We start from the raw sequence: 14,150 nt of genomic DNA, 5'->3' as shown, positions 1-14,150 counted from the left end.
CAGTCTATTATTGAGTTCATAATCTTATTTGCCTAAAACAAGAGAAACATTTGAGCCAATGTGATATGATTTTTTTTTGCAGGCAGTTTCCAGCACTACATTATAAAAGTTTGTCATGTCTCTGTAGTAGTGATGTAAACAGCCCCTTCTCCCAGATTTCAAAATACTGACTCACTTTAAGAAATTTCCCAAAACAAGGGAGACTGCAGGAATAAAAGCTTCTGGTGGCAGTAGTGCTGGACCTTCTATAATCCTATTGCTGGAGTATAATCCTATTTGAGATTTTGTATCAAGACAAAAACACTTGATTTGACCCTGAATTAACTCATTCACTCCATTGACAACATGACTTAAGACATTTTTGCAGTGTACACGATATGAAAACAAACATACCTAAACACCACATATCATAGCCCCATTAAGTAAGCTACATATCTTCATACATCCATCATATTATGCGAATTTAGTAAACTAGTATCATGTTGCACAACTTGAACTTGAACCTCTTTCAGAGTATTGATTGGAATCTGGCTCAGGCGTCTGACTTTAATACTGAGAAACTGTACAGTAATACATTCATTTGAAAATACCCGACACCAATGAACGATGTACTGTTGCTGTGTTCAGCTGAAGGACAGAGGTGTCGAGGAAGGAAAAGGTGATGGTTAGTCCGCCATTGTCTTATCACTAAGCAGAAACTGTGCTGACAGAATGCTGCCTCATGGGACGGTTCCCATTTTTCCTCTTCCTGTAGTAGACGTACAGAGCTGTGAGGGGTACACAGCTGACTGATGATACCAGCAGCAGCCCAATGAAGACTTGACCAAAGACAGGATACTCTGTCACCACTGACTTGCCCTGAGGGAACAAAAGGCACAGTTAACACCTGTCTTGACAGTCATCATTTGTTCATCTACCCGTAGGCAACGGGACAAGGTTTTAGTTTCCGTTTGTAGTGGGACTAGTTGTCCCAATCAGTTTTGAGAAGGCTTTGATTGGATGCCAGAAAATAGATGTGTGGCGAGCAAACGATTTAGCTTTTCAATAGCTTTTTGTTATTATTTATCTGTATACATATGCAGATATCTGTTTACAAAGAAGTCATCTCTCAACCTCAACTCCATTCTTGCGTCACAAGTTGCTAATCGGACCGTAAACAGTGACTGTCGCTTGGAAAAGGAAGTCTTGGTCAGATATCCGCTGGCTACACTGGAAAGCCCATAATATTAGCTGTTGCCCTAAGAGGCTAAATAGCAAGCCCCCACCACAGCGACTTCCTTGTTGATCCAATACAGAAAACCGCAGTTTGCCGAGTCGCCACTAGGGGCAAGTTTGCACAATAGAGCAATCTCTCATTGACCCCCATGTTAAACAGGCTGTTTTCACAGCATAATTAAACCTCTTTAAGGCCTGGTACAACAAAACCTTTCTAGTCTGGCCTTCAATTCTCCTCGGAGGTAAATGTCAGCCAGATGGATGTATCTCCCTCCCCCCAACGTCACATCAATGCTCTTTTTCTGTAAGAGGAAATGAGGCGGAGTCAAAGTTTCACAAGATGGTGACTCCCGTTGGTGATTACGATTGGATCAAGGTTAGAGAACGGACCTCAATGTACAGGCTAGGTCCATTTTTTTAATAAAGTTTATGCTAAATAGTCATTATACAGATACCCGACGGAATCCAAGATTTAGGTTAAAAGAATCAGAAAAAAAATCCCTTTACTGTTCTGCAGTGCCATGAGGACGTACTTTGCTTCTAGGAGAGCACATTCACATTTAGACAATCACAAGAAGTTGCTTTTTAGGAAGATGTTAATATACTTTCATTATTAACAATTGAACAAATAGCAGATTTTCTGATGAGGACAGCTTCTTCTTACAGTTACATCAAGACACAATGCACTTAATTTTACAAAAACTAATTAGAGCCACAAAAGCAACGCCATTCGTGTCTCCATTTTCAAGTTCAAAATTGTCCTCTTTTCCCTAAGGTTAGCTCACACTAATTATATCATATACCTTTGTGTGGTGTAATATTAAGACTGACCTAATGCTCTTATACTCCTAATTAAGAAAGAGCCTTGTCTGACCACAGCCAGAAAAGGAGATTTCTCCTGAATAATGTTCCTCACATAATGTGGCTACATATATTGAATATTGACTCATTGAACAGGTTAATGAGGGTAAATCCTCTTCTGGTTTTACTATTGTTTCCCACTTACACAGACATTGTCATTACAATGTTACAATGTCGCTCACGATAAGAATTAGTTGATTCATTATAACACAACCAACAAGCAGCCGAAAGTTTAACAAAATTAGCATTATTCTTTGTATGTGGGCTAACGTGGTCCTGCTTGGATAGCAACTGACACAAAACAACTGAAAATGTATTTTAACATCATGCCTCTTAAATAGATTTGACCTGTTGTCTTGCTTGTGACACTGCTATACGGTTACATGTAGGGCTCTCTGTGTTAGTTATAGTATACAGATACTACAAAAAAACGCTACGAGTGAGTGTCTCACACCAAAGATGTGACCAGAGATGTTGACAGCCCTGGATATGATTTTGAAGCTTATTGCAATTTGGACATCAGGAGGCAGAACTCAGCTCTGGCTTGTTACAGTTTAATCTAACCCCTGCAGCCTGGCCACCAGAAAAAAGTTGGCATTGTAAGTTTCTGCAAACCACAGAAATGTTTATTTTGAACATTTCTGGCACCCTTTTACGTCCGTGTGACGTACCAGGCTTTCGATTGACTCCTATGTAAAATTATAGACTTTTCACCCAGGAGAAGGCAGCTTGTGTCCTGTTCGTGTCATGGTGAAACTTAATTACATAACAGACGTTCTTATTTTAATAAAAACTACAATGTAGTTTTGATGCCTTAACATAAGGGACGTGAATAGTTTTTATTTGAATTCACAACAGTAAAATTGCGACTTTCAAGCATCAGAAAGTGTCGGTATGTGATGAGTAGGAAATGAGAACTTTTTGCAAGTTCAGAAATTGACAATGCCAACATTTTATTCTGGAGACTGGGTTAACCCCCGTGCATGCACACATTTATTTTAAGAGAAGCCTTAAGCTAAAAGAAAGGGCAGGGTTGACTCCATAGCTATGGATGATGCCATGTTTTATGTGATTGTAATAGAAATACTGTAGTTTGCCATAAAGATTTCAAAATAAAATGTAAGGTAAGTGTCACTGATTGAACGTGCAACAAAGAGTGATATAGGCCACTAATTAGTCAAGTGTATGTGCAGCTAATTATCAGCCTCTTACATGTCTGGCAGCTCATCAACAATTAGCAGGTATCCATGTAAGAAGCCTTGTAATTATCAGACTGCATAACCATGGCTGATAATGAGAGGTGCAGATGAAAACCAAACGGGACACAGGAACAGCTTTTACATCTTGCCCAATTTGTGCATGAAAGGAAAAACATTATTAAAGGAAAAAATTTGATTAACTGAAAAAGCCAAAATCAGTTAACTTTAGTTACTGATTTTGTTACTTTTGTCTTACGGCACCAGTACTGGAGGAGAAAAAAAGCCAAAGCTCACCAGCTCTTTATTCCATGCTTGGTAGGTGGGTGTCCCTCCTCGGATGTAGTTGACAATGTAGATGACGAAGAGGGAGATAAGGAGAAGGGGACTGACAAACTTCCACATCAACTTCCAGTACCAGTTGGGACGATGACCGAGCATGTCTTCTATGTCTTTTTCAAACCTAAGATTGGTATATAGTTGAGCCAAAACAAAGCAGAACTGAAAGCGTACAAATGTGGGTACTACCACATACAAACACACAAACCTTCCAATTCCATAGATGTAACCGATTGTTATGACCTCGATGAGGACGACGAACAGCAGGGAGAAATTGGCTCCGTAGTCGTTGAACATGGTAAACCAATAATTCCCTGATGTGGTGGTGAAGCCCAGGCCGAGCAGCATACAAAACAAACACACTAAACCTGCAAGAAAAACACAGTCACTGATGTTAATGTCCCATCAGTACATTTTAACATCCGCTGCAAAGAAGCACATGATGATGTAACAGGGTTTTTTTTTTTAATGTGAGAGCAAGGGTGTCATTTCCAAGCCCCCACCGCAGCGACTTCCTGGTTGATCCAGTAAGGAAGTGGCAAAATTGCAGTTCAATGATTGGACACTAGGGGCATGTTTCATAATAGAGCAATTTCTCATTGACCCCCATGTTAAACAGGCCGTTTTCACAGCATAATTAAACCTATTTAAGGCCTGGTACAGGAGTGTGACCTCTTGAGTGACAGTTAGCCTCTGGCCCTCACTGAGGTATACGTCAGCCAGACTGATGTATCTCCCTCCCCCAAACGTCACATCAATGCCCTTTTTTGGTAAGAGGAAATGAGGCGGAGTCAAAGTCTGACAAGATGGCAACTCCCAGAGGCGAGTATGATTGGAGACTTCAATGGAGACACTATGTCCATTTTTTATACAGTCTATGGTAATTTCCACTTTAATTGTTTCTTTTGAACATTGTGCTCCTACTGTCCTTCCACCATAGCCTGGCATCACCAGACTTATTTCCAAATATGTGTTAATCTGGAACGATTTCCAAGGGGCGTTATCAACGGTGCAGACCAAAATGCTTCTAAGTGCAGTTGACTAAACCTACAACTGATCAGATCAATGAAACATGACCTACAACCAATCACGTGACCTATCACCAACCAAGGCAAGGAAAGGATATAGCATGGCCTGTTTTGAAACAGTGGAAAAATGACAACCAACTCACGAATGTTCTCAAATTACACCTCGAAAGTACACAGAATTTATTTGGCTGCAGTAATAGGTCATAAACCCTGCCCCCTATGGGACATGAGAAAAATGGAGGTACACGTCAAATAAATGTTTCATAAAGATTGTTTCCGTCATTTTCGGTAGTTCTTATCACAGCGCCGTATGTTCAAGTGTTCATTTTTTTTATTGATCATTGGGTAGAAATTCACAAACTACACCACAGATGACGTATGTAAAATAATCAAAATTAGCTCCACCTTTACAACTTTAAAGTGATGAACACATGGCTGCACCAATGATTTTAATCCAATTATATAATACATATTATTCTTAAAGTAGTCATTCTGCATAATGACTTCTTTTACCCTTTGGTTGTGTTACTGCTCTTACTGAAGTAAATATTCGTCGAGTACTTTTTCCACCCCTGAACAGCACCAATACGACAATAGTTTATTGGGACTATATGAACCAACAGCGCGGATCTTACCGTTGAGCAACTCGTTGCTAACGTTGGACATAATCTTGAAGTCTCGTAGCGGGGTGATGATGGCAGTGACGTTGCCCAGCATGCTGCCCATCCCCAACAGCAGGAGCATGGCGAAGTACAGCACAGACCACAGCTGAGGCAATGGCATATTTTTAATGGCCTCACTGTACACAATGAAAGCAAGACCTGTCCCCTCCACTGCCTGAAACAAATAAGAGACAGACACAAACAGTTTATCACGTGCAATGGAATCTAAAGACCTATATTTGCTGCATTCAGATGGATTTAGATCCCCATCATTTCATGGTCCGGGATTTCTCCATAGTTGTTACAAGACAAAAAACTGTTTTGATGGCTTATTTGATGTTTATAAGTGACAAAAAAAGACCATGGGATGATTTTGCGCCGGAATTACACTTTAATGGGCAGAACGGTGCAAATGGTTGGTTCAAATGGACATCTTGGTAAAAGGTGCTGTTTACTTTGATGATGTGTTGGAGGTAAAGTGTTATAACCCTGAAGCTCTTTGCCTAAGGCTCACTTGGACTGTTACTTCTTAAACTGTTTTTCTAATATTGAAAAAAAAAGTTTTTTGTCCTGTCCCGTCTCTTATCACTCACTCCACATTAACTGAACCATTGGAAGCAGAAGCTGGATTAAACACAAGCATTAAAGGTATCTACAAATTCTTGTTCCGTCTTTATGCAGTTGATGTATTATTCATACTGTATCCACGATCATCACAGTGGAATCATTTATCATTTTCCCTTATGAAATCCTTATGAAATATCAAACTATCTGGCAGTATCTTTATCCACTCACCCCAGCAAAGGCAATATTAAAATGGGCCACAATCCATATTCTTACCATAACAATGTACCAACTGACAATGTGAAAACAATGAATTTGTATGTACCTGAATCTGCTTCACTTGGCTTTACAGAGATTTAAGGTTTCAGCTCACTGTTCAGCTGTCAAGGTCACAACTTCACTGTTGTGATTCGCTCTCACTGCTTTCATAGCATAATTTCTAGCTGCACATGGTAACTCTAAATGGCCGGTGTAGTTCCTTTATATAGGCTAAGAAGAAATCCAGCCTAAAAATGGCAGTATGGTGTTCAAATATCACTGTATACCACCTCTCATCATTTCCCAAAATGCTGTGGCTATAGGCTTGAGGCCAATGCCTTATATAGTTCATTTCTTGTTTTGGTGTCTCTCAGAATCTGCGTAAAACAATTGTATTGTCATTATATTAATAACTATACATGTGAGACAATGACAATGTAATGATGAGGAACGTACAGTGTCGAGTTCACTCTCCAGGTCACAGTCTTCCAGTTTGTCGGCCAGTTCAGCAAACTGCACTGGGTATGTTGCGTTCAGCTTCTCAATCCAATGAAAGACATTGTCCATGGTGATACTGTCTTCTGCTAGATTAAAGGCATTTAGCAGCAGTAAGCGTGTCCTGGATGAGGAAAATAAAAGGACTGTTACATCCACGCGACGTAGCCTGGTGAACCAATTGGGCAAAGAAATCACTAAACATTTTATCCCCTCTTCTGGGCTTCTGTATCCCTTTGTCAAAAGTCAAAATATGAACTGGAAATCCCACACATGCACACAGGTGTACTGTAAGGCTGCACTCACATGTGCACATTAGCACAAAACACACACCTCTCCAGGCAGTTCTCGTAGTTGACAGTGGCCTTGAACCCATAGATGGAAAAGGTGACAATGCTGGCAAAGACGGAGGTTCCACAGTTGATGAGGGAAACGATGATGGCCTGGCGCTCAAAGTTATTGTTGTAATGGTTGTAGCTGGCAAAGGCTATGAGTGTCCCAAAACCCAAACCCAGGGAGAAAAAGATCTGAGTGGCCGCATTGATCCATGTAGTAGGGTTGGCAAGGTGTTCCAACTGAAAGCACACACACACGCACACACACACACACACGCACACACACATGCACACACACATGCACACACACACACACACACACACACACACACGCACACACATATGCACACACAAGCACAAAATATAATAAATTACATTTTAAAAATTAAAATAATACATATTTTTACAGTACTGCAGAGGCTTGAACACTACAGACACTACAAATAATGTAAGAACGGTATCGAATATTGTCCTTCTCTACATAAAACTACATCAGGCACACATATCTTATACTTCAACTATTGATATACAACATAATTCAATTTAATTTTATTTATAGTGCCAAACCATAACGAAAGTTATCTCAAGCTACTTTACATAAAGTGTAGGTAAAGACCACACTCTATGACTTATTCATGACTTACAGAGACCTAACAATTCCCCCATGAGCAGCAAGAGGTCGCACGATCTTTAATAAAAGTAGTAGTAATTATCACACAGTGCACCAGCGGTTTGTTAGATAACCTCTAGGCTGTAATGCTAGAATTCATATATGTTTATACGCTTGTCGTCCAATATCCAACACAACCCTACCTTTGGTGTGAACATGTATGTGACACCATTGATGGCACCGTGAAGAGTAACACCCCGGATCAGGTAGACGAGGAGGACCACATATGGAAATGTCGCTGTGAAGTACACCACCTACAGATGGAGCCAAACAGCAAAGTCAGAGTTCAAATATGGAAGTGAATGCTTGGGGAGGGAGGTGACATGTTAGACCACTTCATCATATCCCTCTGGTCTGGTCAAAAGCAAAACATACGTTAAATGTGCGTTTTTCGTTAGCTGTTAGCCGATTTGGTCCACAGGTCTAGGAAATATATAAATGATTAGTTCCTGTGATTGCACGTGATTGCATGACCAAAGATCTTTCATATGGCTGACAAATATGTATGTTTATTCTAAAACGAACACATTTTAGGTCTCCCTATTTCACATTATGTTATTGTTGTTGTAGCAGCAGTTATTGTATTCATTTCTCTTCATTTGGCATTGTAAATTGGGGCGTTTTATAATTAACTAATACTGATAACATGAACATGCCTTTTCTTCCATTTACTAAACTAAACAGAAGATAAATGTTATTTCTATAAACTATTGACCATTATTTCGTCTCTAATGTAGAATCCCACTTAAATCATCAGGATAATGCTTTGGCTGCGTCTTGAGTATAGACTTTATAAAATATGGATATAGTCTCCCTGTCGTTACTCGTGTGATTTTGAAGAGCCAAAATTAAGTGGGTGGCCCCATCTTGACAGTGCCTGATCCTGCCTAAACCAAAAACCAACCAAAAATAGGCAGAGGTGGAGCATGGATGGAGCTGAGGTGGGCCGAATGAAGCCAAAACGTCTGCTCGCCATCTGCAACGTCACCCACCTGCCACTCAAATTCCCTTAATTATGCACTTAACTTAAACACTAGAATCACCAGACTGGCAGACTGGACTGCCAACGGGTAAAAATGTCTGCACAATCAGAATGCACTGATTTTCAAGGTACAAGGTAAGGTTCAATTATTTATCAGCTATTTATTACTTGTTATGCAAAACAATGCTCAATTGTAGTCCCTTTATGCTACTCACAAAATCACAATATGACAATAAAATAATATAATAATAAACTTTATTTATACAGAACTTTTCTTAAGAATGTTTCAAGGTGAACATCGGATAAAACAGCACAGATAAAAAACAACACAGATAAAGAACAGCAGATAAAGAAGAGCAAAAGAAAAAACCCTCGTCTATATTCAATGCATAGAAGAGAGGTGCCCAATTCCGGTCCTGGAGGTCCAATGTCATGCATGTTTTAGGTTTCTCTCTGCTCTAACACGCCTGATTCTATAATTATTATTATTACTATTATTATTCTAAAACATGCAGGACAGTGGCCCTCCAGGACCAGAATTGGGCACCCCCGGCTTAGAGCTTTGCATCCCTTTACCAGGCAGAATAAATGTATGAATGACATGTAAGAATGTCGGACAGGCCCTAGGCTCTATGGTGGGTGGCCTTTTGTCTTGACTGGTTGAGTGTTTATCAAATCGGGCAGAATCATTTTAAATACTTTTATAAAAATAGGTCGTGCTTCATATCACGCTTTTAGGAAAAGTCAAAGACTTGGAGACAATGTTACATAACATCAAAAAGCAGCTGCGGGTAAATTTAAACTCTTGGCGGTTCTAGCGTCTTTGTGTTTTAAACCTTAGTATAAGCCAGTTGTCATGAACAGGGAAATTGACTATGGAGAAAAAAAACATTTGTGTACCAGGCTATAATAAAACATGTTTATTTCTGCTAGGGACCAACTCAGTTCTGGAGACAGCCTCAAGAGGCCATTCCTGAGATTGCAGTTTGTGATACTATCACAGTGGATTCTTTTTTCAGCATCAAGGTTGCCACTTGGTCTTGATGGCAAATGTAAAGTGCATAATTTGGATTTGATACAAAGAATATATGCACTGTTTTCAATAGTAATATAAAAAACATAAAAATATTGATTATAATTGCTAACTTGATGTATTCCGGTTTAACATTAGATACAGTATATTCCACATCATTTATTTTTTATAATGTTTCTTTAAAGTTGTCAGTTGAAACTGTCAGACTAGACAATGTGTTTGCTCCCAATATTTGCAGTTTGAGGGACTTCCCTTACCTTTCCAGTTGACTTTACTCCTCGGACAATGAACAGGTAGGTAATCACCCAGGCAAGAACGAGGCACATGGCCTGGCCTGTGTGAACGCCTCCATTCTCTTCAATAGACGGAGAGATGTCCAGAGTTTCCCTGTAGAAGAAGTACTGGGTGGGTGTAGCCACCTCACACTCCTCTATTGGTCCTGTCCGGTTGGAATTGATGGGGCATTCTGCCCAAGGCAGGACTGACTGGGGTGGGAGTGAACAGTGTATAAGTGCGTCAGCTCGCCGTCCAAACAACATCCAGCATTTTGTTAAAAAATATCAATATAGTATCAGCTACTGAAAAATGACAGTAGTTTGTTTATTAGCTGCTCACTTGAAATGAATGAAAGAGGTACCAGAAACTCCATGCATTGATGATGTTGTAATAGAGACACAGATACAGGGACGTCACAACACTAGCAAGACCTAAAAGGAGAAAATTATACAAAAAGAATCGTTACAAAGGACAATTTGTTTCCCATTTTACATAAATACAACTACCTATTAACTCATAAGGTGGCACCTGGTGGATAGTGCCACAAGTTAGTTCAGTCAGCATTTACCTACTCCTCCCAAATAAGGGCTGACGCCACTCCACGCCCCGATGCTGCCTCGACTCATCTTCTGACCAATGGCGAGCTCCAAGTAGAATAAGGGAACTCCCTCCACAATCAGCATGATGAAATATGGAATCAAGAAGCCCCCTGAAGGTGGAAATATAGTATAGCCGTGAACATATAAACAATAAATATAAATAATCAAACTGAAACGATAAGAACATATTCTTTGATCAACAGCAGTCATGATGCTGGTTTGTAGTCCATTTTGTAGCTGTTTGGTGATTCCTATCCTGGCTCTAAGAAAACCCATTTGGGTGGAGGTGGATGGAGTGGTGAAGCTAAGATTGGATTTATGCAGTTTTGGTACTGGAGTTTGCAGCACCTGTTGCTGCCCGGGCAGTATATTGTTTAAAATGCACCACACTAGTGCTGAATTCCTGAATTTCAGGACCAAAATGATATGCTTCCAATGAAGTGCTAAAGATTATATTTAGAATCAAAATCAGGTTTATTGCTAAGTACTGTAGGTTTTCACTTACAAGGAATTTACCTTAGTGTTTGGTACAACAAATAAATATAAAGCAAAGTAGTGCAGGAAACAGTCAAGAGCATAAACCTAGAGTAGAAACTTAACAATAAATGAGAAAACAATGCTCACCAACACACCGACAATTGCCATTTCTGTGCACTAAATGATTTTTGGCTACATTTTGTGGGGCTGATGAACCAAGTTATTTAGCGGCTCCCATCCAACCTTGAGAGAAGACTGTCGCATGTCTCGCTGGTCTGCTGCTCTGATGTTGCACATTAAGGACAATAATTACAGTAGTGTGTGATTATTGTTCAGTGATCCCTGTAAAGGGCCAATAAAGACAACAATTCTCACATCTAAACACATCATATCTACTCTGATGACAATTTCTGACCATGCCCCTGTTCATTCCTACTTGTATTGTAATACTGTTTTATCCTTACTGATCCATGTGAGGGACAGGGAGAAATGTGCTGTACTGCAGGTTTTATATAGCTCTGCTCACGGAGATATCGCCAAACCTTTAACTACTTTCTGTTCAAAAGTGGACCTGCTTCAGTAGATTTAAACACATCACATTACAATACAATATAATGTATAATGTGTGATTGTATTTTCAAAAAGAATCAAAGCTGCCCCCCTTCATTCTAAGACGCTTACATCTTACATAACATCCACCTTTGCATAACAATTTTGAGTAATATTTCTTCACTTTGCCCCTTCTGCTGTTCAAAAGCCACAGCTCATATCATTTCTTTCACATGTCAATTCTCATAAATAATTTCAAAGATTTCAAAGATTTCAAAGATTCTGCACTTATGTAACTTAGGTTCTAATAAACTGATTTGTTTTTTGTGACAAGTATACGGCTCTATTGTATACTGCACCACAGCGCCATTGCATACCTTAGAAATAGAAAAAGTAGAAACACACATGGCTTTAGTGTGATGTATAAACAGCTTGAATAACGGACATTTTCAAAGAAGAAACCGATGTAATTATAAATGTGTGACCTTCATTAATAAAATAACAACAACAACAACATTAATAATACTAATATTTATAGGCTGTATTCATGTTTGGGGTGTCTTAATTATATGTATTTATTATTGTGTCTTATCACTTTGGTGCTACAGCAGTTAGAGTGTAAAGTCTGTAGATAATAGACATACTAAATATCTACTAATTCCGGTTCTTCCCTAGTTTATGACCTGCAACAAGTTTATTGCTATAGCTTCAACTTCGGGTCAACTGACTGTCTGACAATAAGTCATTCAGTCCAGTGCAGTGGATATTTACACCAGAAACAGCCCATCTGAGTGTCTCAGATTACAGGAAACAAGTCAATAAACTGGTGCATAATAACATCTGTATCCGAAGAAGAGAACTCTTATTTATTTCATTTTTTAATTGCATTTTATATCTGTCTTGTTCTTCTTTTGTTCCAATTCTTTATTGGAAGCAGTTGTGCAGAAAACAGTTCAGTAAACAATTCAATTTTAAAACGGTCTGCCCCCAAAAGGCATTAAATAAAAGGTATACAGAGAAAAGGAAGAGAAAGAAAGCATTTTTTATTTTCTATTCTCTTTCATGACTGTTTTTTCTTTTTTAAGTCCTTTTAATGTTTAAATGTAATGCTCTTTGAGTTGCCTTATTGCTGGAATGTGCTTTTTAAGTACACTTCCCTGGCCTTTAATACCCTTGTATGAGAAGTTCGGATGAGGTTAATAGGCCTACTGTAGGCAACCTCATGTACCCCGACACGATAACACACTGTATGATGACATAACATTTAATGAGTATGGAAGTCAGTGGGAAAGTATCGTTAACAGGTGTCTCACCTGAGAATCAACCCATGGTTTCTCTATTTAAAATGCAAATGATCCTCTGCGTGTATGAAAAATGATTTTCTCAATGGAACCTCAATTAAATCAATCACTTACCTCCACCGTGCATTTGACAGAGGTATGGAAAACGCCACACGTTTCCCAGGCCGACCGCATATGATACACATGCCAGGACAAACTGTATGGGGTTGTCCCAGTTGGGTCTTGCTTCTTTAACCATGTCCGCGTCCCGTGAACGTCCCCAGGCTCCTGCAGCACGAACCCTCAGCAGAACAACAACAAGTGGATCAGTGCGCGGATTGTAGGAGGCTGCGCGGCACCGTGCGTCCTGCCACCCTTTTATAAGCTCACTGTGATAGTAATGTGGTCACCCTGAGAAGGAGGGTCTTCTTAAAGAACTTTTCTTATTTTTGTGTTATTACATAACTCCTCCTCCCCTGAGCCTTTGACTTGAGGGCGCTGTAAAAGCTTCTTGTAGTTGATACGCGGGCCTTGAATGATAAAACGTCAGGCCTGCATCTGTGAAAACATCACTGTCGAGTCCAGCTCATGTGTTTACTGAAAGTATACAAACGCATTTATCTTGGGCATGGAGAGGATGTCTCAACCGTCACATTTCACATTCATGTATGTGTATTTTCAGATGTGACCCACATGGTGAGAGGAGGCTTTTGCCAGTCAAACTAACCGTGAGGTGGGTGGAACATGGAAGATAACCCAGGTGAATGTTTAATTGTACAGATTAACCCAACACTAATCTGTCCTTTGTGGAGAGGCCCAGTCTGTCCTTGTCTACGCTTAACCTGAACTGACAGAAAACGACCATTTCATGAACTCATGATAATGATGTGGTTATGCAACTACCATGGTGTGGAGCCCACCACTGGACTAACTATAGACTCTTAAAGTGTGCAATAATAATAATAATAATAATAATAATAATCATAATCATAATCATCATCATAATCATAATCATCATCATCATCATCATCATCATCATCATCATCATCATGACCATCACCATGATAATAATAATAATAATCATAACAATAAGTAATTAATCAATTAAAATGCAATCATAGATTGATTAACCAAAGTTGCATTTAAATGTTTTATAAAGCTCAAAGTATGTTAATAATAATAATGATAATAATAATAATAATAATAACAATAATAATACTAATAGTAATACATAGAATAATAACAATACATATGATAATAATACTACTACTACTACTACTACTACTAATAATAATAATAATAATAATAATAATACTAATACTACTACTACT

The 14,150-nt window shown here is 39.1% G+C and overlaps 1 protein-coding gene across 1 annotated transcript; it reads right to left on the bottom strand.

The window, feature by feature from the left end:
• Positions 1 to 687: 687 nt before the first annotated feature.
• slc6a20 (solute carrier family 6 member 20) lies at positions 688 to 13,078 on the bottom strand (the record flags this gene model as incomplete). The annotated part of the gene is made up of 11 exons (XM_083918514.1): positions 688 to 858; positions 3,570 to 3,735; positions 3,820 to 3,979; positions 5,275 to 5,476; positions 6,580 to 6,742; positions 6,952 to 7,193; positions 7,767 to 7,877; positions 9,896 to 10,123; positions 10,254 to 10,345; positions 10,483 to 10,623; positions 12,955 to 13,078. The coding sequence occupies 11 exons, from the start codon at positions 13,076 to 13,078 to the stop codon at positions 688 to 690; spliced, it is 1,800 nt and encodes a 599-aa protein (XP_083774640.1).
• Between the last annotated feature and the right edge of the window lie 1,072 nt (positions 13,079 to 14,150).

This window comes from Echiichthys vipera (assembly GCF_963691815.1).
Source record: "Echiichthys vipera genome assembly, chromosome: 8".
Lineage (NCBI taxonomy): Eukaryota > Metazoa > Chordata > Actinopteri > Perciformes > Trachinidae > Echiichthys > Echiichthys vipera.
The sequence above is the reverse complement of the archived record's forward strand: the minus strand, read 5'-3'. Positions and strand labels throughout refer to the sequence as shown.